This window comes from Desmodus rotundus, chromosome 4 (genome assembly GCF_022682495.2).
Source record: "Desmodus rotundus isolate HL8 chromosome 4, HLdesRot8A.1, whole genome shotgun sequence".
Classification (NCBI taxonomy): domain Eukaryota; kingdom Metazoa; phylum Chordata; class Mammalia; order Chiroptera; family Phyllostomidae; genus Desmodus; species Desmodus rotundus.
Window position 1 is genome coordinate 137020697 of NC_071390.1, and position 26577 is coordinate 137047273.

A 26577-nucleotide genomic window follows, 5' to 3' on the forward strand; every position below is an offset into this window, starting at 1 on the left:
AACCAAATAGTGTGGAGCCATCTGGACTGGGCGATACACCTCAAACTGAGCCGGGCAGTAGTATGGGCTTCCCCATTTCTCTGCGTGTACTGGCTACCCCCAGTAAATACTGGAGATTTCTTTCTCTGTTGCTCAGAGAGAGAGAGAGCAGAAGAGAGGGAGGGTGGTGAGGACAAGAACAAGATTGGAGCTGAACACAATGGAGAGCAGTGTTCTGCCTTCTCAATCCCCTTTTATTAGGATGGTTGAGTGTTTTGTAACAGAGTGACTACAGAGTGACCAGCAGCACAGATGTAGCCTGCAGGTCTTGGCAGGAGAGCAGAGACACCCAGTACAGCAGAGTGGCAAGAGCCGAAGTCACACCAGATGTGCAGTGGTCTCCACGAACCACGCACAGAAGAGAGTTGAGGTTTATCAGTCAGGTCAAACATTTTGGATGGATGGAGTCTTAGCAATTAAAGGTGGATATGTAGGTCATTTTTGATCTACAAATGAAGAGCTGCTCACAGATTTTCGGAGACCTCACCAGGGTCTTAGTTGCCATGCCAAGACTCGAGCTCCTACTAGCCGAGGAGGATTTGTGTGACACAGCCTGGTCTGGCAGGTCCCGTGGAGCTGTGGTGTCAGTGAGGACTGGTTTGATTTCTGGCTCCGCCCCTTAGTAGCTGTGAGAGGCCTTGGGTGAATTACCGAATCTCTCTGAGCACCACTTTTTAAATGTACAACTGAAGTTTTATTCAGAGGAGCCAGTGAGATAATATCGGTGAAGCACCTATCACAAAATAAAATATGGGAGACTCTTAAAATACGACAGTTTGTCTTGTGTTCTGCACTTCTCATTTGGCCTGCGTATGTCACATGACCAACAATGCTAACTTCGGGGAGCCTGCAACACACTGGGGTGTAAGAAGGCCAGTCGCCGTGGAAATGGAGGTACCACTTCAGTGGTACCTCCTCACCAACAATCCTGACATGAATTTTATAGAGAAAGGAGCTTTGGGGGAACAATCCTTAGCTCTGATATTTCATAAATGTCACCTGACCTTCCAGAAAGGGTTTTGCAGGTAAAGGCAAATCACCCTAGTGATTGTCACCTTACTGAAACAGACAGATATATCCTGCTGCGTCTGTGAGTCTCCAGTGAACCCTGGCACGTTAATATGGAGAGGGTCCGTTGGGGGTGGGGAAGAAAGAGGAGAAATAGGATTTCGCCTTTGCGCGAATGCATTCTGTCACCTTTTCTTTCTGAAATTCTTCAATTCCCAGAAATGATCAGGAAGTTCATTGGGCTTTTGTCTTGAAAAAATTTGGGAACAGAAATAAGAATTAATTAGCAAGGTTTGTTAATCAGTGGTGGTGCCATTTTTTTTCTTAGCAAGGAAGGCAAAAATCCAAATACTAGATTCACTTCTTTGGTTTCTTTCCATTCATTGCCATTAAGTAGGAAGATTTTCAGTTCCTGTTTTTTAATTTATATTTTACCTAAGTAATTAGTGCAGAGTTCTTGGCAGAAATAAGCCTAGAACCCGAGAGTGTCCTGGATGCCTGTGGGTTTTCTTTTTCCATTGAGCCCACCGCCTGACGCCCTGAAAATACCGAGAGTTTCCATGTAGCCCAGGACATCAACGTGCCAGTTTACGTGTTAGTCACTAAAAATTATTTATGCACTTAATAACCTTCTAGGAGTTAAATAGAATAAATCAAAACAATAGATGGCCCATCTCCTGGAGATGGGTTAAACTGGCACACACAGGCAGCCGAATCAGAGCACGAAGCAAATATAAAGCAGGGAGAGTATTTATAGAACATGATGGCTACATCCAGGACAAGGGTGTGTTTTAGGTGAAGCCTCAGAGACAGCCTGTGGGCACCGGTTGCCTTAACAGGGTGGAGTGTGTCTATCATTTTAGGGAGAACTATAAGCTGGTGTTTGTTTGTGGTTCCTGCTTTCTTTATTGTGGAGAATATGGTTTCTGCTGTCTGCCACAGTTTGGTTCGCCTGCCATCCTGTTCCTAAGATTGTAAATTAGTCAATGGAGATTTGCTGCTATTTAGATACAGAGATCTACGTTGTATAACTTCCCACTTGGAAAGCTATCCCAATACTTGGAGATAAAAGCCAAAACCACAGTTCTCTGTTTTTTATATGGCTAGATTCTTCTTCTCTTCTGTGGATAGAATTGATCACACTCCTAGAGAAATGACGAACACCGGTGGGAAAATTCCATAAACTGTGTTTGATACTGTGGCTTTTGGTTTATAGTGGAAATAGAAGAAAGCAGTCTGTGAGCACATTTGCTCGTTTGTAGGTGGGAAAGATGAGAGCAAGGACGGTCAGGTAGTTACACAGCCTTCGCTGCTGACCAGAAGGGGCGGAGGGACCCGCCACACAGCATTGTCACCCCTTCTCTTCAGACCCGCACTGTGGGAGGTGCTTGTCAGATGGGCTTGGAAATGGCTGATTCTTTGGCTATTTTATCAACTTTCCCTAAGTATGATTTCCCAAAGGAATACTCCCTCAGAGTACTCCAGGGTGAGCAAATGCCCTCCTGAGTCCCCTTTGTTGTTACTAGCTCCACCCATGGGTTTTTGATTACTTGCCGTTTCTCTTCCCCCTAAGGCTTGAAAATCATTGTCCTGTGATAAGTGACTCAACACGTCTGCCTCACTCTTCCTCTTTGCTGCATTGTTAGTATTTAACTCCTCTGGTCTTTTACAATACAGTTCTCTGATGCCTTGTTCCTTCCCATATGGTTCCTTCCCAAATTCTTTTGGGGTGAGGTGTCCACTGCCATCATCATAGTTCAGGCCTCTTCTTTCTTTCCTGGGTTATTACAAAATTGTCACAAATCACAAATTGTCCCTTTACACACACTCTCTCTCTCTGTGTCACACACACACACACACACACACAGACACCCTTGCCTTCCCCTGAGCACATTTAACTTTTTCTGGACATAATCCTCTTGCAAACGCTGAACCTTCAGATGCAGAGGCCCCTCCCATTCCTTCTTTGCAGGACGACCCTGCTCATTCCTTAATTCTAACCTCCAATGCTATCTCCTCCTCTTCCTCCCAGCAGAAGTGTCTTCCTCCTGCATTCTCCCGGAGCATCCTCATCAGTTACCGATCTGTTGCAGTGACCTTTGTACATAAGTCTCCCCGCACCTTTCTAAGGGAAAGACCGTGTCTTATTTTTTTTCATAGCACCTAACAGTATGCCTCTCATTTGGTAGGTGCTCAAAATAAAAATTGAGTAATAATTTGACATATATCATGTTTCTCATTTCTTTATTTGTTTGCAAATAGCTAGAATGATTTTTTCCTTGCTGAGGCCTAGTGTTCTTACCTGTCCTTCTCTCTGCTTTTCAGCTCACACCACTCTGCCTACACATTTGTTGTCAAAGAGGAGAGAGTAAGGATGGTGCAGCATAGCTGTCCTTTATGTGGGTATGGCCTTGCAAACCCCAGCTGGCGAAATGACAGAAAGTATCGCACCGCCACAACTCATTCATTCAGTCAGTCAGTCAGTCAATCAGTCGGTCAGTGAGTAAGTCAGTCATCCAACACACACCTGTTGGTATTCCTCTGTGGGCCAGGAATGTGTCAGTGAACAAAACTGACAAAAATTCTTGCCCTCAGGGAGCTTGCATTCTAAGGGGAAGAGGCAGGCAATGGACATAATAAATGAGTAAAAGTTATATAGTGTGCTAGAAAGTGGTAATTGCTGTAAAGAAAAATAAGGCAGAGGATGGGACGTATGGCAAGGTTGCTGTTTTATATACAGACAAGACATTATGAAAAGGTGATATTTGAGCAAAACTTCCAAAGGATGTGAAGAGGTGAGAGAGCCCTGTGTGTCTGGGGAAGAACATTACAGGCAGAGGAAAGAGCTTGTCAAAGGTCTTCAGGCCGAAGAGTAGGGAACAGCAAGGAGATGAGTGTGGGAAAGCAGACCAGGTAAGGGGGTCACAGAGGCTCTGCACTGGGTGCATGGACTGCTGCGGAGTGTGGACCTGGGCAGTGCCCTAATTGCACTTGGGCCGCACAGGGGTGGTCAGGGTGCTGTGTGCGGACCAGACTGCAAGGCAGGCGGAGGTAGCAGCAGGGTGGCCAGATGGGTGGCCATTTTAAGGATCCAGAAAGTGATGAAGTGAAGATGATGAAAAGTGTTCAGGGTCTGGATAATTTAAGAGAACCCACGCAATTTTCTGGTGGGTTGATGTCAGACGTGAGAGGTAAGAGAGAATTCCAGAACTTGGGGGCTTAAAGAATAGAACATGGGGGCAGAACGTTGGTGTTGCGTGAGGGGGAAGCTGCGGCCGAGGGCTTGGGGAGGACATAGATTCAGAGTTCTGCCTGGGACACAGAGTTTGGGATGTTTAACAGATATCCAGATGGAGATGCTCAGGGGGAGTTTGTGTACAATCATACCCAGGCCTGGGAAAGGAGAATGTCTGAGCAGAGATTCAAAGTGGATCTCAGCCCCGGAGAGCTGGTATTTAATGTTTCCATGGCTCAGTCCCGAATGTGACAATGTCTGAGAAAAATCGTAACTACCAGACTTCAAATTAAAAGAACGTGAGACATAAAAAAATGAAGTACTTCCCGGAAACGTGACGAACCCGCTGCGGTGTGCTGTTGCGCAGATTGAACTCTTCGGGTCCTGGCAGTGTGTCTCTTTTCAGAGGTGGAAGGAGCATCTGTGACTCTCATGTTTTAAATGGATGTATTGATGTATCATTGATATAATTAGCAGCACATATTGACAGTGTACATACAGTTTGATAAGTTTGGACATATGTTTTGCACCCATAAAACCATCTCCACCCCCAAGAATTATAATGAATCATATTTACTGAGACTTCCTTTGTGTTTAAAGCTCCATGCTAGATACTATGAAGGATATCAACTATAATCACTACCCCTGCCTCATGTACTTGTTCTGATTTAAAGTTTTGGCTTTCCTTATCCAGGGATCTAGTCACAAACTTACTTCCAGGGCTTTCTTGAAGCACATGCTGAAAACACACTCAAGTTTGGTTACCAAAGGGTGTGAAAAAGCACGTGGAAACCCTCGGACACCAGGAGAGAGGGAAGATTAGGAACCCTGTCATCTGTTAATCAGTTCGGATACAGGCAAAGACATATCCCTCCTTCCTTTTGTGGAAACAGCCAAAACAGTAGGCTCGGTGCCGTCCTTTCTCACTCTGTGCAGTCAGCACCGTAACTACCGCCTGCCCAAAGCTGTGCAGAATTGTTCTATGTCCAATTAGAATTTTGATTTGACTAAGAGATACAGCATAATATCTTTCTTGCTGTAACTGCTCACTCATGACGTGCACCCTGGATGTCCTTGGAGCTCCCCTTTGCAGTGGCCATTGCCTTAGAAGACACTGCTTGATTTCCTGTGACAGCATTTACATCCGAGGAGAATTCCACGAAAGGAGGGAAACCAACCTTTGGTTTCAGAATCCTCTCCTTCCCCCTTCCACCCCTCTCCATTTCCCTTCCTCTCCCACCCTCATGCCCCACCCCTATTTTTAAATGTTTTGGGGGAACAAATGCATCAGCTCTGGAAACTTGTCCTGAGAGCATGGAGCTGGGGCAGCAGAAGCAGGTCTCCGGGAGGCATCTGGGCGGGTTCACGGGCAGCCAGCCAGTGTCGAAACCTCAGACAAGATGAATGGAGGGATGGAACTGCCAGAGTAGCTCATGCAGGAGGGCTCCAGCAGAGTCCTTCCCAGAGAACATGGTTATGTAAACATGCAGGCTCCAGCCCAGATGGACTGTCCCATACAGATGTCAAAGGTAGCTGTAAAAATGTCCCTAGTGTATGCACTGCAGGCTTCCCAAGCACCTTTTATTGGGATATTGGATGGGGGAGGGGCAAGGGCTTGCCGCTGGCTTCTGGAGCTGGGACCACCCTGCTGGACCAGTGGCTTTCCAGACTGGGAATACCCTGTTCCTCGGATCTCCTCTGCTATGATGTCACTGGAAATTTGGTCTGATGTAAACACGAGGGTGAGCAATTGGGCTGGAGTCCTTCCTTGCAAACCCAGAAGACTTGGCATCTGGGCACTGGGCCCTTAGACTCAGGCACTTAGGGTATGGGTGGCTGCTTTGAGTCTCATGCGGCTTCTGTGAAAGCAGGTGGCCTGGAGGGCTGCCCCACTGTTGCAGGTGGCTGTTCTCCCACTGTGCATTAAAAGTCAGCAAAGACAGAATTCCAATAGCTTTCAGATGGTCTAGAATACCATTTTCTGTGTCCCCCCCAGGGTGCGTACATCCCCAGAGCTAATGGAGAGTTTGACTATAGTGCTACACAAAGGGGATGTTTATGGAAGGAAAACCCATTTCCAAATTCTTATCTGTGTGGCAAGACCTCTAGCTCCCACTGATGGCAGATGGAGGTCAGTTCTGCTCATTCCCTGTAAGCTCGCGTAGATAACACAACCTACAGAGAATGTGCCTGTTCCTGCGTCTGTGTCGGGGTGTGTCTCACAGAATGCAGATGAAATTGTACAGTCCCTATATTTTGGAATTGCCCTTGAAATGATATGTAAGGATATATGTTACTTGAGTATGTATTTATTAATTCATGTAAAATATTTATAGAGTGCCTGTTGTCACAGTCCTGTCATTCTGTTTCGATCACACGTGTATATCATTTTAACGTCAACAAAATATTTACAATAAAATTGTGATTACCTCTTGCTTCCTAAGACACATAGTTGTAAAGTGTTGTTTCTTTCAGCTGATCACAACATAAGCAAACATTGAATTAGATACTGGAGCCAAATATGCAAATTCACGTTACCAAGAAAATGTCATTGAGGTTCTTGGTTATCAAATAATGAACACTAAACCAGCAACAGATACAGGTAACCACCTCACACACACAACACTGCATTTTAAATAGAGGACATTTGATTACCTGTTTACACAGAGGAAATTGGTAGGAAAAAAGGTGGAAAAATGTTTGTGTCTACTGGTCTGTAGTGTGACTTTTAAAAAGGTCTTCTGAAACAGTAGATGGATGATATGAATATTTGTTTTATTAAGCTAAGTGTAATATTGTAACAAGAAGCATTTTAAGTAAATGCATGAGTTATTAGAATGAATGTATTTTCTTGGAATTCGTGTCTGTCTGTGTGCACATTTGTCCAAAGCTTAGAGTGTGTCTGTCCCTGTCCTGGTCACTTGCAGTGCTGATTGCGCAACCCATTCCACTTTGAACAAGGATGCTTGTTTGACAGTTCTCCCTCTGTTGAATCCAGCTGTGTCTTCTGGAACTTCCACTCATCGATCTCATTTCTGCCCACCAAAACAATGTTCTTCTCCCTTGCCATTAAATTACCACATTGAGTCATCAAATTAGCATTAAGTCATCAAATTGGCGAGTCTGCACATCCACGCATGACCTAGACGGTCCAGTTTTTATCTGCTATTTCCATGGAATCAGTAATAGCTCCGTTTTCACTCAATGAAGTGTGTTGGCGTAAACAAGAGATTACAGGGCCCCCTACCCTGGATCTGCTGTTCAGGCTAAGCGGGCCATTTTCCCGTTGTCCTGAGAAGACCTAGCTTCCACAGCTTTCCCCAGTTTAGTCACACTTCTTTGGCCTTGCCCCAGTTTCTTTCATTGCCTACATGAAATCGGGTACCCAGGATTGAACACAGATTTCCAGGAATGGTTCAACCATAGTAGAGTAGAGACCTCTTAATTCCATTATTCAGAATGCTTTGCTTCTAGCATGTGAACTAAGGGTAGGGCATAAAACTATAAACAGTATGATCCCAATTGAAAAAAATTGAATCCACCATCTAACCCCCTTTGTCAACTGTGAATTTGTTCAGCACACTGTCTGGTTACAAATCAAGGGGTGGGGGTGGTAATACACATCCTGAGAAAGACAGCTTATGTTTTAGTAGCTCTTTGCGTTTCCCAAGTGCTTGCATGTCTTCGCAGGCACCGAGCCCTCTTTCCAAAGTCCCCTCTCGGCATCAGTTAGGATTAAGTTTGTTTGAAAACCATGTTCACTGGCTGTTTACTGTTTCATCAGTGACTTCGCCGTTCTCGGACCATCAGATATGTGATCACTTCTTCTTGTTAGTGAAAATAGGGCTCTCCAGTTGTATTCCTTACTGCTCCTCCCCCACCCACCACTCTGCTCCGGCTTCTGTTTCCAGAACATGCCATGTTCCTTCTCGTTCCAGGCCTTCTTACACCAGGTTGCCTCCGTCAGATGGCCTGTTCTGCAGATACAGCTTCCTCACCCGAGTGACACATTCCCCAGGTGTGAGTTAGGGTCCCCCTACCTGCCCCACCCTGCCCTGTAGCATCTTACACCCACCCTGTTGTCACATGAACTGCCCTGTATTCACCTGTTAATTTGGGTAGTTTTTCTACTGGACACAGAAGCCCCTTAAGTATGGGAACAAAATCATATCCATCACTATATGTCTAATAAGATGTCTGGTGCATAATGAATGTATCGTAAGTACTTCCCGAATGAACACACACTGTAATGGCCATTATTATGTATAATCATTAACCCCAGTTTCCCTAGTTCATTAGGACAGATTGCTAGATTACTCTCTTGGTTGCTAGAGAGATCTCTTCTCTAGAATAGAAATTACTGAGTCAAAGAATATGAAAGTAATTTGTATTTTAGTTTTATTTCCTGTAGGGGCTTCCAATTAATTTGTAATTATCTACTAATAACATAACTTTATTTTTAACGTATTAACCCCTCCTTATAGTTGTTGTCATCCTCCCCCCAAATTTCCATTTGTTTTTTTCTTTTTGCTTACAGTGCTTTGTGGAGTAGAAATTCTAAAAAATTATTTTTAATGTAGCTACATCTTTACATTTTTTTCCTTTTGGCTCATCCATTGCTTTTATGCTTAGAAAGGTCTAATCAGTAATTGCCTGTGTATTTTTAATATATAACTTTATGAACCACCTGGAATTTACTTGGGGGAAAAGGAGCAGTTGGTTTATATTCTTTAGTGGTTTGCCGTACCACTTCCTGTCTTGGTTGAGAATATTGAAACAAACCAGGAACTGAGTAGTTCAGCAGTTCATCTTTTAACAAAAAATCCATTGGCTCTGAACAATGAAAACATTCCTTTCCTTGATCGTTTTGCTTTCAACATATCTTTAAAGGGTCTTTCATTGTCCTGAGTCTTTCCTTGTTTTACATTTCAGCTTTGGCTTCCTACTCCTGTCCCTCTGAGTTTCGGCCTCTCCTCGTCTGTGGCCGTGACAGGTATAACGCACTCTGCCCCTGACACACGGCACACGCGCTGCGAAAACCCAGTCTCCTCTGGGAGCTCTCCATGCAGGTGCTTTGTGTTCGTTGGGACTCTCAACCTTCCCGTTCTCATTCAGTTTTGTTTTTACTGTGTTACCAAATTTTTACTTTTAACGTCTTCATCCACGCAAATGAAATTTTTTGTACCCGTAGAGTCGACCTTATCCTTTCTCTGGCATTTTACAGACTGTTTTCCTTGAGTGTGTGGTCCCATCTGAACCTCACATCAGGTCTCCGTCTCTACTATAAAAATTCCAAGTGCAGCCCCCAAACCCCCCAAAAGGGTAGACATTCGCCTTTTCCTTTGGGAAAAAAAACAAACAAACTCTCTTCATTCCACCCAAAACAGCCTGTCCCTAAGATGCCGAAGCCACAGCTCCGCGCGGCGGAGGCCAGGTGTTGCTCTCATCTTTCCTCACTGCGGGGGGACCGTGGTGTCAGAAGGCTGTGTAGGTTCTTACAGGTTCTTGTTGCTCCTTTGCATGTTTTGTTTCTTTGGGGTTTATACCTCACTCAGCCACCTTTAAGGGGTGTCTGCATGGATGCCTGTGTTGCGAACAGTGTGTGTGTAAGAACAACACCCCGAACCTGCCAAGGGAAACAGGTGAGGCCGCAATGTTAGCAAGAGGCGTTTCTCGTCCTTTGTTAGCGTTGCCCTCTGTGGCCTGGCAGTTCTCGTTGTCCTCGCTGCTGTTGCCCCACACGTCATATGCTGACTTTCCTAAACCTCCAGTCCTAGGCCAGCTCCAGCATGCCTATGTCAGCGCTCTCGGTGACTGCCAGCCCACCCAGGATGGCTCTGAGGCAAAGGACTGGGCCTCCTGGTGCCCTTTTGGATGAAGTGTCCCCTCTACCGATTGGCTAGGGTCCCGTGGAGCTCTGTTCTGTGGAAGCCTGGTGCTTGCCCAGCACTAGGAACAGCCACCCAGAGGAAGCCTTCCCTGACCAGCCTCCTCACCTGCCCTGCCACGATAGCAGAAAATCTGGTGTGAGCAGACAGGAAGCTGTAGCCTCACCTAGCCATCCTGATGGAGTGTGTATGTGGTGGGGGGGGGGGGGGGGCGGGCGGCGCCTGAGGGTACATTGTCTGGGATGAGTACGCTTTCTGACACTTCTGCTCAGAGGCACTTCCCAGTCCCTGACTAGAGTAGGGACCTCTGAAGGTAATGCCGACTGAGAGCCCACTGCATGCCAAGCAGAGCTGTACACGCCTTACCTGCACTAGTTTAGTTATTCCTCACCAGCTGCCCCTTGAGGTTGGTGCTAGGGTGGTCTCCATTTCCTAGACTAGGGATTGAGGCACAAGTGGATGTGGTGACTTGTGGAGGGTCACGCAGGGCTCACCCCTGGTGACTCTAGGATAAAACAGACCAGCACTCGGGCAGAACCCGGCCCCCATCTCTGTGGGATTGTGGCTTCTTTGGTCACTGCTGTGTCTCTAGCACCTGGCTCAGCATGTGGCGTAGAGGAGACATGTAGGGATGGTCCTTTGAGGACAGCAGTGAGCAAAAGGTGTGGGCCAGGCCTTGAGGTATGGGAGAGGGTGGCCCTTGGAGGAAAGAATTCGGAGGTCCAGAGTGGCTAGCCCTTGGAATTGAGGGGACAGGGAAGGAGAGCATTCGGGAAAAAGGAGGTAACGTTCGGTGAGTTCAGGCCTCAGAGAACTTGTTTTCCGGCAATGAGATGTCTGTCTTGCACAAATGGTGGTACAGTGCACGGTGAGGGAGAGACATTTCACAACAACATCAGGAATCTGCTCCCAGGGCCTTGAACCCCTGAGGCCTTCCATTCGGATGTGCTCCGGATTCCAATCTCGACCCAGTCCCACCTGCTGTCACCTGTCCACCTCCTTCCAGATTGCACAGGACTCACTCTCTGATGGGAATTCCCACCTGCCTTTCCCTTGGAAGGAGTAGGCACTCTTCCCTTCTCTCACCCCTCTCCAGAGAAGAAGAATACATTCCATGTGGAGTAGGATTAAGTCTGTATATCTTCAGAGACTCCAATTGCTTCAGTCACAGAACCAACATTGTAGAAAGCCTGGGCAGAAAGCAAAAGCCTGCAGATGTGTGTGAATGTGTTAATAAGAGGGTCTAATAATATAATTGAAATGGAGCTAAAGAAAATCCTGTCTTCAGAAGTTACTCTAGCAGTGGCAGAACCCAAGTGTGGCAGTGTGGTCACTGCTCTTTCAGTGTCCAGTTGGCCAGAGTGTAAGCAGAGAGCGCTGGAACCGTCGTGGGTCCGTAACAGCACTTTAGTTAACTCAGCTGAAGTGAGCTTCCCGCTGTGTGCTCACCAGGGCAGTGGCTGTGGTGCACAACCTAACTCCAGAGCCCATGCATTCTCATCTCCCAGTGTCCGTTTTCTCCCATCCATTTCGTCAGAGAGTTGTCTCTCAGACAGAGGAGGGCGATTGTCGGTAACACTCGGGACCTGGGGTGAAATGCAGGAAGGACTTTGGCCTTCCATGTCTGAGACACACCTGTCAACCTCCATGTCAACAGCTTGTCCTCAAATATTGTGCAATGTCCTGTTGGAAGGTAATGAGTGCTCTTCCTTCCCACATCCCGCAGCTTAGCTTTGGGTTGGAGTTTCTCTTCCCTGGGATCACGGAAGACCATCGATGGAGCTCCCGGATGTTCTCACCTCTTACCTGTCTGGGTCCATTCCTTGCCTTCTAAACTTTAGGTCAAGAGACTGCTGATTAGTGCTTTCTGACCCTCTGCCCTGCGGTACCATCTGGAGAGGGTTGAAACAGATTGTCCTGCAGGGCTTGTGGCTCTACCACACCCAGCAGTGGTCTTCAGGGCAGCAGCGCTGAGGACTAAAACTGTCCGCCCCAGACACAGCAGCCCTACCCAGCCGCCAAGTCCTCACTGCACTCAGCACCACGACTTCTCTTCCTGCAGCACCAGAGAAAACCCAATCTCCTTTTGCTGAAGCGAGCAAGCGAGGGAGGGAGGGATCTGAGCAGCGACAGCAGCACAAAGATGCGCTTTACAAAGATCCTCCAGTCAAACACTGGCCCCACTTACAATCTCATCAAATGCAGGCTTGCGGACGGATGAGCTTTGAAGAATTCGAGGCTATTTCAATTTTAATATAACAGTACATTGGCACGTGAATTTGTTTCTAACAGAGTGACTGACTTAATCACTTTCATCTCGGTTTTATAAGCTACAACTGTGCTGGGGAGCAAAGAGTCTCAAGGACAGGCCTGGGTGTGTCTTTTCTTTTAATCCAGGGGACTCATGGGAAAGACAGGGGTGAGATAATTTGCCAGAGGTCATGGAGAGAAGTGGGGACAGCGTCATTCTCTCTGATTCAGATTTCTGGTGTCTAGCAGAAATCTAGTCTTCTAGATTCACTGTGCCTTCTTTTTTTCCATTATTATCTTGTTTGATAGAATGTCACTCAAAGACAAAAAACAGGTTAGCTTGAGATGAATCAGAGAGGGAAAATTTAAAATAAAAATGGACACTGTACTTTCAAAGATTATGAGCTGAGACCCCCTCATGTACTGTTTTTATATTATAAGATGATATTGCCTTATAATAACTATTGTTATATCTGGTATTTCCATGGTGTGGGTGAATGTGAGCAGTAAATGGATGAGTATTTTTAACAAATTTTAATTTGCCTGAAGTCTTTCCATATGTGTATTTGCTGTGGGGTTGAGTTTCTTGAGGCCACTGGGAATGTATGGCATTCATTCACCTCCTGGATGTGGCAGCTTTAGGGTTACTGAGATTTTGTGATCTTGTGACTTTCTGGTATGTAGATGGGCCGTTGGGCCCTCATTTGTCTGAGGGGAGGCTGAAGTGGAGTGGGGGAGGGCCATGTTGAGGTGACCCCGAGAGCAGAGGCTCCCACAGTGTGTTCCACTGGGAAGTTGTAGTCATGTCTCTGGAATTTCCTTCTGAGCCTCCAAATGGCCCGGGTCAAGGGGCGATCGTGAGGTGCTGCTGTAAGACATCCGGAGTCTTCTGAGTCCGAGTCTTAGGGCTGTGCTGGGGGAGGGCAAGCTGGAAGACTTGCCTCTCCCTGTTTGGGCCTTAACAGGCATGCTTTTGAAATGCAAATTTTCTACTTGATGATAACAATTTTAAAAGATAGGATTTCAGCCCTCACTGGTGCGGCTCAGTTGGGTGGGAGTCATCCTGAAGAATGAAGGGCTGTTGGTTTGATTCAGTGGTCAGAGTCCACTCCTGGGTTGCGGGTTCTGTGAAAGGCAGATGATCGACTGATCAGCGTCGCTCTCTGGCATTGATGTTTCTCTCCCTCTCTTTCTCCCTCCCTTCACCTCTCTCTATAAATAAATATTTTAAAAAATAAGATTTCAGGTTGTTGGGGGAACATGAATAATTTTCTCAATGAAGTATGATTGGGAAATGTTAATTCTTCCTTTTATACAATTCTCCTTTGTCTTTAATATTTCTCTGGTATTGTCTCGTAAGGGTACTGTCTGTAAAATGAATATGAATCACAGCTTGGTAACTTATAGGCACAGGGACAGAAACAGGGAGGCATGTGGTAACTGGGGGAAAAAGTGCTTCTGCAAGGCTGGGAACATTCCTCTCAGCAGCTCTGCTACCCCAGGCCACCCCTTCCTCCCCCCACTCCCCTGCACCTTAGTGATAACAATTTGAGCACAAATTAGCATTAGAAATTATAATGAAATTATTAGGAAATATAATGTGCTAATTGAATAATTTTAGCTTTTGTTTTTTTAAACCACATGTTTTTTGCAGATCTGTTACCTGATAGTCACACAACTGCATTAGATTTCTATCAAAATGTTAAACAGTGGGTAGGGCTATTTCTTCAGAGCACTTCCTCTACGTGTGTATATCATAGTGTATAAATTAATAGGCAGTGGGAAAGAAGAGAGAATAGATCCAAGAAGTGGCAGAAAGAGAGCAGGGAGGAGGGAGAGAGGGAGAGATGTGTGATATATACAGAAAAAAGTAATTATAAGAAGCATATACTGGTACTTAATTTTGAATTTGAAGAGAAAATATTCTTAAAGCATATTGCACATGCAGAGCTTTTTATGTAAAGCAACCCCAAATCACCATTTGGGGGGTTGTCATTGCTAGTTCGTTGTCTATTGTTTAGCGATGCCCTGAGTGGGCTGACTCCCCTGCCACATTTGGACAGCGGTGCCTTCCTGCATCAGGAGTAAATCGAGCTGCTGTGGAGGGATGCCCTGAAATGGACTTAGCTGTAATTCCCCCTTTGAGATTCTGTGTTACTGAGCCTCTCTGGTCACATTGGCATCCTATTAATTCTGCCTGCAGGGAGAGAGAGTGTGTCAGACTTCCAATCTTCAGATTTCTGACCTATGTGACAATTGTCCTTCTCATTTGTAACTTAATTAATTTGATTTAATGTGTTAACAACACAGGCCATCCAAAACGAATTTGCTGAAAAAGAAGCTTCTCAGGCACCATTTCCTATGGCTGACCTCAAACACTCTCATTCATTTTTCTAGATAATTTTTCTTGATTGTAGTATTCTAACTAAACCCCCACAACAACATTTTGTGTACTATTTGGGTGGGGCGGGGGGAACCACCCATAAGCCTGCTACCCTAGCACATCAGCTATTTTATTTGTGCCCCGTAATTCCTGTTCCTCTGCACAATTTTATTGGCTGACTTTATAGTTCACATAGCATTTCATATTCTGCTACGCTCGCTTATGCTAGCATCATAAATCCATGTTTTACATCGTCTTTGTGATTCATTGTGTATCTTAACAGAAAAGTTAGGTAAATGGGGTAGACACCTTTATTTTCAAAATAACACTTTCCTGTACATTCTTTAGAATCACAGCACACTTGGCAGGCCTCTGCTCGGTATGGAATTGTGCGGCAGCCAGACGATTTATGGGTGGAGTGGTGGCCAGCTAGCTGACATCGAGAAGCCTTGTTCTCCGACAGGCTTTCCTTGGAGGGTGATGCCAGTGCTCTGATTGTGCCCGAGCAGCTGAAAAGGAAAACAAGGAAGCAATATTACTTTACAGTTGTTAGTATTCCAAAGGAAATTTCAGAATGCCTGGAAGCCAGGCAGAGCTACAGATGTCCCCGCTCTCTCCACAAATGCCCAGAATGGTAAACCTTTTCCAAACGGATAACAGGATACTCCCATTTACTTCAGGATGAAAAAACAAACGGGTCCTTCTTTTGAGGAAAAACTACAGGGGTGCTGTCAAAAGGAAGTCATACTTTCAACCATATGATGATTCAGAGTTGAGTTTCCCTTTAGATGCACATTTCTGGGCTGACTCTTTAAAGAAACATAGTGCCTTCCACAAGGGAGGCAGCTTATAAATTCCCAATTCAAGTAGGGAGCACGCTTACAAATTCCCCAGGACTTAGCTTCGGGCTTGTTGAAGAGAAGAGTGAACTTGTTACACCTTGGGTGGATATTAAAGTCTCAATGCTTGTTACTTCCCTAAAGTGGTGAGGAGATGAGGTGAGATTAATGTAATGAGAATTTTATATTTCGGTAATCTCAGAGAAAACTTTTAGACACGGGTGCACACTCAGTGTCACGCCACACTTGGCATCTATTGAAATATTTTGAGAAAGTGACATACTACCTCTTATTACTGTGATTAAACTTTATTTGATACAGTAATATTTTTCAGATACCAATATTCCTTTGCTTTTGTAAAATGTATTAGAATGTGAATAAGGAACTCAAGAACATGTTTATATCCTTAACCTTTAACAGTACACTGAAGCTCAAAACTTTGAGTTTTAAAGATGCAAAGGACAGCAGAATTTTTTTCTTAAAATTCTCCCATCCCCACTGATCAGAGAATTTTCTCAGACCTGAAATAAGTGCTCATAAAGGCGTTTTAAAATAAAATGCTGGGCAGTCGTAGCACTTGCCTTCCTAGAACGTTCACTTTATTAGAATTGGGTTCTTTCTCTAATCAGGACTGAATTGCCGACTACCTAAAAGTTACCCAAGGTCCCTGTGCCGTTGCTGTGGACTGCCCTGTGGAAGCCCTTGCACTTCTGGTGTGCTGTTTTGATGAAAGAAGTGCTTCTACATTCTGGCATGAGGTGCATATTTTAGTCTAATTTAACATTTTAGTATCTTTCATTGAATTTGTATAGGGGAATGATTAAAATTAATCTAGTGGGCTTTTCCCCCCCCAGTAAAGTCATTTATTGACTTGGAATTTGTTTTCTTCTTTTTAAATTGAGATATAACTGACTTCCAACATTGTATTAATTTCATGTGCACAACATAATGAGTCAGTACTCGTCCAGATTGTGAATCGATCCCCACGGTAAGTCCAGTGAACATCCATCGCCACACGTAGTTACACATTGTCTTTCTTACTGTGAAAACTTTTGAGCTCTAATCTCTCGGCAGCTTCCACATACGCGGCAGAGAGTTATTTACTGTAGGCACCATGCTGTACGTCCCATTCCCAGGACTTACTTATTTTATTACTGGAAGTTGGTTTCTTTTGACAACCTCAACCCATTTCCCCTACTTCCTCGACCTCACTTTTGGCACCTGCCAGTGTATTCTCTGCACATGGGTTCGTTTGTTTCTTTCAGATTCCACATGTAGCTGGGGTCACATGGCATTTGTCTTTCACTGTCTGACCTATTCCATGTAGCGTAATGCTCTGAAGTTCCATGCGTGTTGTCCCAAATGGCAGGGTTTTTCTTTTTTATGGCCGAATAACATCCCACTGTATAGGTACCACATTTTCTTTATCCATTCCTCCATTGCTTCCCTATCTCGGCATTGCATTGTATTGCATTGCATTGTAAATAATGCTGCAGTGAACATAGATGTGCATAGATCTTCTCAAATTAGTGCTTTCATCTTCAGATGAATGCCCACAAGTGGAAGTGCTGGATGATATGGTGGTTTTTTAAAAAAAAAATTTGAGGAACTTCCACACCGTTTCCTATAGGGGCCGCACCAATTTAAATCCCACCAGCACTGCACACATGTTCCCTCTTCTCCACATCCTCGCCAACAGCAGTTATTTCTTGTCTTTTCAATAACAGCCATTCTGAAAGTGGGAGGGGATATCTCATTAGGGTTCTAACTTGTTTTCCCTGGTGATTATTGACGTTGAGCACCTTTTCATGTACCCGTGGGCCTTCCGTATGTCCTCGTTGGAAAAATGTCTCTTCAGATCCTCTATTTTCAATCCGATTGGTTCTTTTTTTTTTTTTTGTCTTTGCCATAGAGTTGTATGATTTTTTTCTATATTTTGGATATTAACCCCTTATCAGGAGTATGATTTGCAAATATTTTCTCTCATTTGGTGGGTTTCCCTTTCGTTTTGTTGACTGTTTCCTTTGCTGTGAGAAGCTTTTTGTTTTGATGTAGTCCCACTTGTTTATTTTTTGAAGCTGGTGAATATTTTAATTAAGTCATTCAGCTCGAGTGACTACTGTTTGCAAGGTTGATGGATTCTAATGGAATCTGAGCCTGGTTTGTGGCTAAGACAATTAACACTTGAAGACTTCAGAGAGTGAATAAAGACTGCATAGGCCCATTTCAAGTCCACAGCTGCCTGCTTTGGCTTAGATGTGCAAAACAGAAGCCTTTGGACCTAAGCTTTCCCTCAATTTTTACTCTATTCCACCCTCTGTTAGAGTGCTTATGAGTATGTGACACTTTCCTTGATGGCTTTTCTCAGAGCTGGGGACTGCTGAGTCATGCTAACTCAGATTCTAGAGGCTGTTCGCTTTAGCCCCGTGCAAGCAGATCCCACCACTAGGGAAGTCTCAATTGGTGGAAGGATGATGGGTTGGCTTGTTTTGAGAAAGGACTCTGAGCGTTTTCTCATGGGCGTGCATGACAGTTTGGACATGCTGATGGGTTGAGAGTAAGCGCCGTTGAACAGGAGGAGAAGAGGCTGTGTTTCCCATGTTTCGTGGAGAACGTGCTGGGGAGGAGAGACTCGGTCTGATGGCCGTGCAGATAGGTGAGGCCAGGATCTGCCACGTGTGTCCTTCTCTTTGCTCTTCATGAAGTGGCGGGCCGCTGGGGGAAAAAGGAAGTGGCTTCAGTGAGGGCTACAGAGTCACGTAGGAATCCCAGGGCTAGAAGAAACCTCATGGGGCTTCTGGTCCAGGGAGTGGTTTTGGAGCCAGCTAATATTAGTTGTTATTGTTACATTTTCAGGAATTTTGCATGCCACTTGTAAAATATAGCCATTGTTAAATCATGTAAACATAGCATTAAATAAATTATATGAAAAACAGAGGTAATAAATACTTAAAATCAATCACTTCCTAATTATTTTGCTGTGCTTTACGGTCACCCACTCTCCTGAGGTTACGCCTGTCTGTTGTGTGTGTGGGAAGCGCCGTCAGTGTTGTCGAGACGGCCGCTTGAACTCAGGCGAAGCTATGTGGAGCACAGCAAGACGTGCTCGGTGAGCGCGGTGGCCGGCTGACGTCTCGGAGAAGCCTCGTTCTTCAGGGGATTTCCTTTGAGGGTGATTGATGCCAGGGCTCCGGCAATTGCTACAAATTAAGGCTTTTTTTTCTTTTTTCATTCAGAAAGACAGTTATTAAATATTCACCAGCACCCACTGGGCCCAGCCCACTCATTTTTCTATGTGAGACTGGGCCGTGGAGATGAGCAGAGGCTTGTCCAAAGGCCTGGAGCCAGTACGTGTGCACCGGGACCGGACTTGGGCCTCCTGGTGCCTGTCAGGGGGTTCTTTCTGTTGCATTGCACAGGGGTGTTAGTTGTGAAAGGCACAGGGGTTAGGGGTCAGGCTTCGCTGTGAGTGTCATACACTCACAGGGTTCCTCTGTCACACAGGTGAAAGCACTGTGGGACTAAGGTCATAAACAAGGAGAGGGGAGGAGTGACACAGAAACCAAGTGCATTGGCCACAGGGGTGGTCATCTGGTGGTCAGTAAAGAGGGACAAGTTCAGAGACAGCAGAGACCGGATACCGAACTCTGTCCCTCATGTGTGGTGATAAAGTTATCGAATGGAAGAATGACTAAAGAATGAGTAAATCTGTCGCCACTGATACTGTGTTATGTCTGTATTTGCTATTTTGTGTTACACTCTCCCTTAAGAATGTAAGCTCCGTGAGGGCAGGGGCCTTGTCTTGTGTTCTCCTGTACACCCAGCTCCCGGAATAGCACCTGGCACGTAGAAAGTGCTCAGAAATATTTTTGAATGAACGAACCAATCCTGCTGCTTGTTGGCATCATGTAGCAACAAAGCCCAGGGAAAGTTTCACCCAGAGGAACGTGCCTGGTGGGGTCCAGCGGACGGGACCCTGTACATTCGTCAGGCTGCTAGACCCGCAGTGACCATCATTTCTCTTTATTCTCAGATGACGGAGGGCCGTCGATGTCAAGTACATCTTCTTGATGACAGGAAGCTGGAACTCCTGGTACAGGTAAATGACTTTGGGCCAACTTTCTGAATTTCTTCTGTGACTGATGTGGTTCACACTCTGATTCAGCTGAGGGGGAGGCGAGAAGGTAAACTGTTTTTCAGTCTAAATGTGTTAAAATCTGTGAGAGAAGAGTAGGACACACCCTGGTAATTATGTGTGTGATGGCTATTTTCGTTCATTCTGTTTCTTTGAGCACCACGCCCAGGCATTCAAGGTCAGATGTATATCTAACCTATTGTACATCTCTGGAACAGGAAATTCCACAACTGCCATTAGCTATTCTTTATGCTTGGAAGAAGTTAATTATAATGTAACCTAAATAACTCTTGCTGCAGCTAAAACTGGGCTAGTTGTCTAGAAAACAGTTCATTATTTTCAACTTGTGCTTTCAGAGACGTGAAGACAGAGAAGCACTCTCTTGGCTCCGTCTCCCCTCTTAAGAGCTGTTAAACCCTTACCCAGTCTCTGTTGAACATCTAGAGGAACGGACACAGAAGAAATTGATCAGTTTATCTCTAAACTAAGAACACAGCCGAATCAGCGAAGTCCACAAAGTAATTAGAATCACGGACCCTGGCCTTGCTCAGCTTACTCTTGAAAAAAACCAGTGTTTTATTTAGAGCCCTAAAGAATGATGAAGTATCCAACTTTGATTTAAAGAAATTAATTCCTAATCTGTCGCTCAACTCCAACATTTGTAACTGTATTTGCGTGATATTCTTAAATGTCTATCAAAATTTTAGGGCAGTGCTCCTTATCCATCACATTTGCCGTGAAGAAGCTACAGTTGGTCAGCTGGCGGAAATGACACCCACAGCCTCATTCACTGGGGGGGACCCTGCTGTTCCGTGATGAGAGTCACACATAAATACCCTCATCTCGTGTTCCCTTGTACATGGACCTTGGGTTTCAGAATGTTCCAATTGCCATTTAAAAAGTTAATACTTTTAATAGGATTTAAATTATAAAGGCATTATAAGTGCAATGTAAGAAACAGAGAAAATTGGAAATAGCTCATAAACACAGCATACTAATTCAACTACTATTCTCATTTTAGCATATCTCATATTTATATTTATATTTATTTTATATTTCTTACATGGTTGTGATCATAATGTAGGTATAATGCTATATATTTTATTTTTCCACTTAACATTGTCTTTCACTAGCATTTTCCAAGTTATTATAAATTGTCATCTTTGTTAATGGCCACACAGAAATGGATATACCATTATTAGCTAATCATTCCTCCATTCGGGTACATTTAGAGTTTTTGTTGTTGTTGTTGAACAGTTTCAGAATATTTGTAACAAGCCTTAGACTAAGCAATGGCTTTCAGTGTCTCCCCGTTTGCCTGACAAGGTTTAGAAGACGGAGAGTCGGAGAGTCAGGCTTTGGGTTTCAGGCTTCCAGGAAGTGCTTATCTCCCAGGGAGAAGCGTGTGGGTTTACACAAGGGTGACTGCCCGACAAACATGCCGAAGTAGCAGCAGAGGGGGGAGGTCTAGTTTTCCCATCACCTTTGGGGTAAGAGCCATATCAGAGGCTACACCTGAGATCTCCAGAAGCAGGAGAAGACTGAGGTAACAGAATCAACAACGAGCAGTCGCTTCCCACCAGGAGAATGCTGGTAACCGGTCATGCCCAGAGATGATTTTCTGTGGTGGTGTAGGCCTGGCCCCTGTGATGGTACATTTCCTTTCTCTTGGTTACAGAGCAAAATGGCCATGATCCCCAAACTTAATGCTTTTTCTAAAGCCCTTTGAGATTAGTGAGCGGAATCTGTGCTTCCAAATCCCTGATTGCCCTGTGTAAATCCTACATTACCCATAAGGGGAAAAGGATGAAGGTCAAGAGTACACATACTAGGATTTAATATTCGAAAGGCTAATCTCTAAGTCCACAGGCAGGTCTTTGACACCTAGGACATTTTATGTGTCTCCTTAAATCCTTCAGTTCCACTTAACAACAGCTGGAGCAATTGAGGTGAGCATTCCACAACAAATCAACCTAGGTCATTGATCCAACCTGGAGACAGTGTCTTTTGCTTTGTCATCCAAAACTGTTCCATCCAATTAGAAATGTACTAGAAAAGCCTGTGTCAGAAAGAGCAGCTACGCCATGTCCGTCTCTCAGTCAGCCTGTTCCTGGGGTCTCCATGGCCACACCAGAAGGAGCCTTGCATGTTTGGTGTTGAGCTTTTCAAGTCTTGTCTTCATACCGTGGTTCCCTTAAAACGACTCTTGGCTTTTTTCTGATCTGAATGCATGTTTAGGGGAGCATTTTGAAAGCAAAGAAATGGAAATGTGGTTTAGCTTGAGTAAGAGTAGTTAAATAAGAACAAAAAGAATTTCCTGACTGTGAAGGTCAAAAGATAGAAGCCATTAATAGGGAAGGTTCCAGGTTCTTTCTCTTGGTCATCTTAAAGTCAAATGGATTTCCCCTCGTTTGGCATGGCTGAAGTGTGGCCCTTCCTTGTTAGGTTCTCGTGCGGCTCCTGGTACTGTATGATCTGCAGCCTCACAGGAAGACAGGCCAGAGCCAGAAAGAGACACCTCCTCGGATTTTGTATCTTCAGAGTCTTCTCCATCCCCCAACTCTGCCACAGTGAACTACACTTTTAAATTAAATTTATTGTTTAATCACAGTTGACATACAATATTATATTAGTTTCAGGTGTACAGCATAGTTGTTAGACATGTATGTACCTCAGGAAGTGATCATCCTGCCAAGTCTGGTGCCCGCGCCACAGCAGACATAGTTTTTACAGTTCTGTTGGCTGTAGCCCCTACGCTGAACTTTACATCCCCATGACTATTTTTAAAACTGGCAATTTGTACTTCTTAATCTCTTTCACCTTTTGTATTTATCCCCCCCCCTCTAATCTGGTGACCATCAGTTTTTGTTGTCTCTGTCTACAAGCTTGTTCGTTCATTTCGTTTTTTTAGATTCCACATTTAAGTGTAGTCATGTGGCATTTGTCTTTGTCTTTCTCTGTCTGACTGACTTCTCTCGGCACAGTCCCCTCTAGGTCCACCTACGTTGTCACAGATGACAAGGGTTCATTCTTGTTTATAGCTGAGTAACATTCCATTGCATAGGTATAGGGCATCTTTATCCATCTGTCTGTCGGCGGGCGCTTGGGGGCTTCCCTGTCTTGGCTGTTGTACACAGTGCCGCAGTGAACGTAACAGTGCACATGTCGTTTCAAACTAGTTGAACGCCACTTCTTGTTTTGTTTGGGAAGCTGCCCGCTGAAACGAAGCAATATTCTAGGATCACAGTGTCTTGCCCCTCTGACCCCCTTTCTCAATGGCCATTGGCAGCAAAATTGTAACCATCTACTTCTGTTAAAATAGAGGAACCAAGCGTCCTGTGATTCTGAAAAACTTCAACTTGTCAGTGTTTTTCAAGAAAATTAAAGATAGCAATGGGATTTTTGCTGTACATGACAGGGTGTCCCTAACCTTGAGAAACCCAGTGAGACAGAAACATCAGGGAAGATCTAGAGCCGCTGGGAAGTACGGTTGGCGCACTTGGGGGGTGGCCAGTCCAAACCGGATGTGCCATCAGCGTAAAATGTGCACTGCAGTGTGGAGACCACATGTGAAAAAGAGTAAATGTCTTAATGATTAAAATATGTAGAATGAAAATCATTCTCAACTGTTTCTCTTCCCTTATTTAATATGGCTACTAAAAAATTTAAAATTTCCTATTGGGCTCCCATTTGTGGCTCCTATTATGTTTCTGTTGGGAAGCTATCTCTAAAGAATAGAGAGCTCCTTGAAACAAGAGGAACAGTTACCAACGTGACAGAACTGTGTAGGGTCACCCAGATGTAATACTGGGTGTCTTCCACAGTAATGACTCCATTTTACAGTTCTTTGTAAAGTTTCTAGGAAGTTCATCTTGTTTAATCACCACAGTAACTGCGAATACACAGGTACTAGCTCAGATTAGGACACGGTGCAGAAGGGTGAAAAACTTAGTCAGAGTCACACAGCAGCGCACGCAGCTGGAGCAGCAGGTCTCGCCGCATCCTAGTCTCCTTTCGCAGCACTGTGAAATTGCATGCAGTAAAAGCCCGGATACCATATACTTCACCCGTAATGTGGCTGCTGTGTTGGCCGCTAACACCAGCCTTGTAAGTGGCTGGCGTTAAACACTTTGAACCTCATCTCAGGGTAAGAACTGAAGATGGGCTTACCCGGGTCACTCTTTTTCCGCCATCAGTTTCCAATCTGTCTAGTGAAGGTGACACGTGACACATGATTATGAAGGATTTTCACATCGTGTATATAAGGCTGAGGGTATCAGGTGTGGAAGAAGATTAAATAAGCAGATTAAAGCAGTGTTGCCTCCTCAGACAATGGTGCTAGAAACACTCTGTCTTAACGGTTAAGTTAATGTGCGCTCTGAGTAAAGCGGCGTAGAAGGCAAAGTAAATGTTCTGGCCTACAATAGGCTAAACCGCTCCCCTCCCCCCGCCCCCGTATATGACTTAAAAAAAAATCTGGAGCCCTAATCACGCTACATAGAATAAACGAACAGACCTGGGCTCTCTGCATGCGCACACACACCCACTCTCACACCCCATCCTCAGCTACTTTCGTGGTTTATAATGTTCTGTAAATACAAGGGATTTACTTGGATATAAACCCAAGTAAAGCAGGAATTCCCCCCATCGCACATGTTGCCAAGAAAAAAAAAATACAGAGTTGATTCCATATCTTCTTATTGAGAAGGGTGGCTCAGTTTGCTTGCTGGCCCATCTACTGACGTGTGAGCCAGGTCTGCCATCTGCTCCCGTCTGGTCTGAATTCACCAGGAGGTCCAGTGTCAGCCAGGGAGGGGAAGCCACGTACAGAAGCTGGGCACAGACCAAGGGCTTTGGTTTTGTGAACTTTCTCTCTGGGACCCCCAGGCCACCATCCCACCCCATAAAATAAGAGCCAAAGGGCTGTGAGGCCACACTGTTTTGGGCTGACCTCAAACTTCACCATGATTACCATCATCATTTATTAGACTTCTTGCTGCAAAGCTGGGCACCACACCAATGAGCCAGACAGATGTCTTTCTAGCCCCTGGGGAAGGCTGACCATATTTACATTTTAAAGGTACACTGAGGAGCAAATGGGTTTTAAGGTATAGGTTAGAGACATAACATAACAGCAACCCTACAGTAATTCAGAAGTTTGTTTAGTGCCTTAGAGGCATCAGACATAGTCCATAAAGTATACCCTTGGCTTACACAAGCAGCTAAGGAGTTTTCCCCCTTGGCGAGGAGGGAGGGACCCCACACCTCCTTTCTTTAGCTAGGGCCTTGATGGGAAAGGTGGTGAGCTCTGTGCTGGGTGGGAACAAAGAGAGTCCCAGTGTCCCTGTGGAGCTGTGACGGAGGGAGGAGTGTCAGGATACGGCGGATTGATGCAATCATCCAGGGACCTGCCCCCCAGCACACACAACACACGTTACGCGGGCAGCTCCGGGACCAGACAGCTCAGCCTGCCAGAGGCTGAGGAGAGGAGACCATCTCTCTGAGCTGTCTGGTCCAAGTGCTGGTTGCTTAGCAACAACCCCATCTTTGCTCCCCTCCCCCACCTTACCCTCCTCACCACCACCCCCACCGCCATGTTTGTGCCCTATTCTCCCTGATGCTGATTTTAACCAATTTTGAAATGGCCAATATTAGGCTGCTTTTTTTTTCCTACTGAAAGATCAGTTTCATTTGGGTCCAACTGGATGTAAAGGGAGAGAAATGAGAGGGAGGGGAAGATAGTACATCTTCTTCCCTTCCAGGAATGACCCCTCCGGAAAACTGGTTTCTGTTTTTGCTTTTGGTTTTGTTACTGCTTAGTTACATTTTTCTTTGATCCCTTTACAGAATCATTCCTACATACTCTCTAAGGCAGCCCAATGGGAGTGTTTGCAGATAAGGAACCTCAGGTGATGTCTGCAAACTGTAATTTTTGTCTTCTGCTCAAGAGGGATAAGAGGGGAGATTAAAACAAATTTAACATATAGTGCAGTTCAGCAAAACGTGAATAATTATGCTTATAGGGAAACACACTCACACATAGGCACACGCCCCTAAGAAGAGGGTGGAAGTGAGGAGAAAGCTCACCATCTGGGAAGGATGGTGTCCCAGGAATGTGGGAGTTAATCTGGGTGTTTCTGTTTTTTATCCAAAATTCAGAGATTGACTTTTGTCACATTGCTCAATTCCAGCTCTTGCTCATTTGATGAATCTTTACTGTTTGCCTGCCACTGGGCTGTGCTGACCTAAGTGTGCCTCCTTTGGGGGCAAGGAAGGGGTCATGTCTAGAGGTGAGAAACGATTATTCAGGCAAAATTTTTTGTATGACTTTTATAAGTCAGGGGTGGGTGGGGTTTTTTTTGTTGTTGTTCCTCCAATAATCTCCTGTGGCTGAGACACCCCCTTCTCTGTGTAGTTGTACCAGCTGCACCCTGTCCTTCTTTGTAAGGACAGCTTCTGGTGATGGCAGCTTCTGCTGCTGCTTGACCCATCCTGGGAGAGAAGGAAGGGAGGGAAGCAGGGAGGCCCTCTCCTGAGACGTAAGGAGTTGCCCGGCACCAGATGTGGGACAGGAAGGAATCAGAAGGTCTTGAGGGAACATTAGCTGCTCTGTATTTTTCCCTGTTCTTTCACCCCAGTGGGCCTTCCCCACAGCCCTTGAATCTCTCTGCTGTCCTCTTTCCTCACTTGCCCAGCACTGAACTAACAATTTAGCTGTTAAAGCAACTCAGAAGATTCCACATTTGGCCAAGTCCCGTCCCGTACCTCGGCTGCCTGTTAGGAATGTGTAAGTGACTACT

The 26577-nt window shown here is 45.1% G+C and overlaps 1 protein-coding gene across 5 annotated transcripts in view; it reads left to right on the forward strand.

Moving 5' to 3' along the window:
- The window catches only part of FRMD4A (FERM domain containing 4A), a 445706-nt gene that overhangs the window by 236703 nt on the left and 182426 nt on the right, over positions 1 to 26577 (forward strand). For all 5 annotated transcript variants that reach the window (XM_053922092.2, XM_071221290.1, XM_045183617.3 and 2 more), the window contains exon 2: positions 19676 to 19741. In XM_053922092.2, the coding sequence (XP_053778067.1) occupies positions 19676 to 19741 (66 nt within the window). The remainder of the gene's footprint in view (positions 1 to 19675; positions 19742 to 26577) is intronic.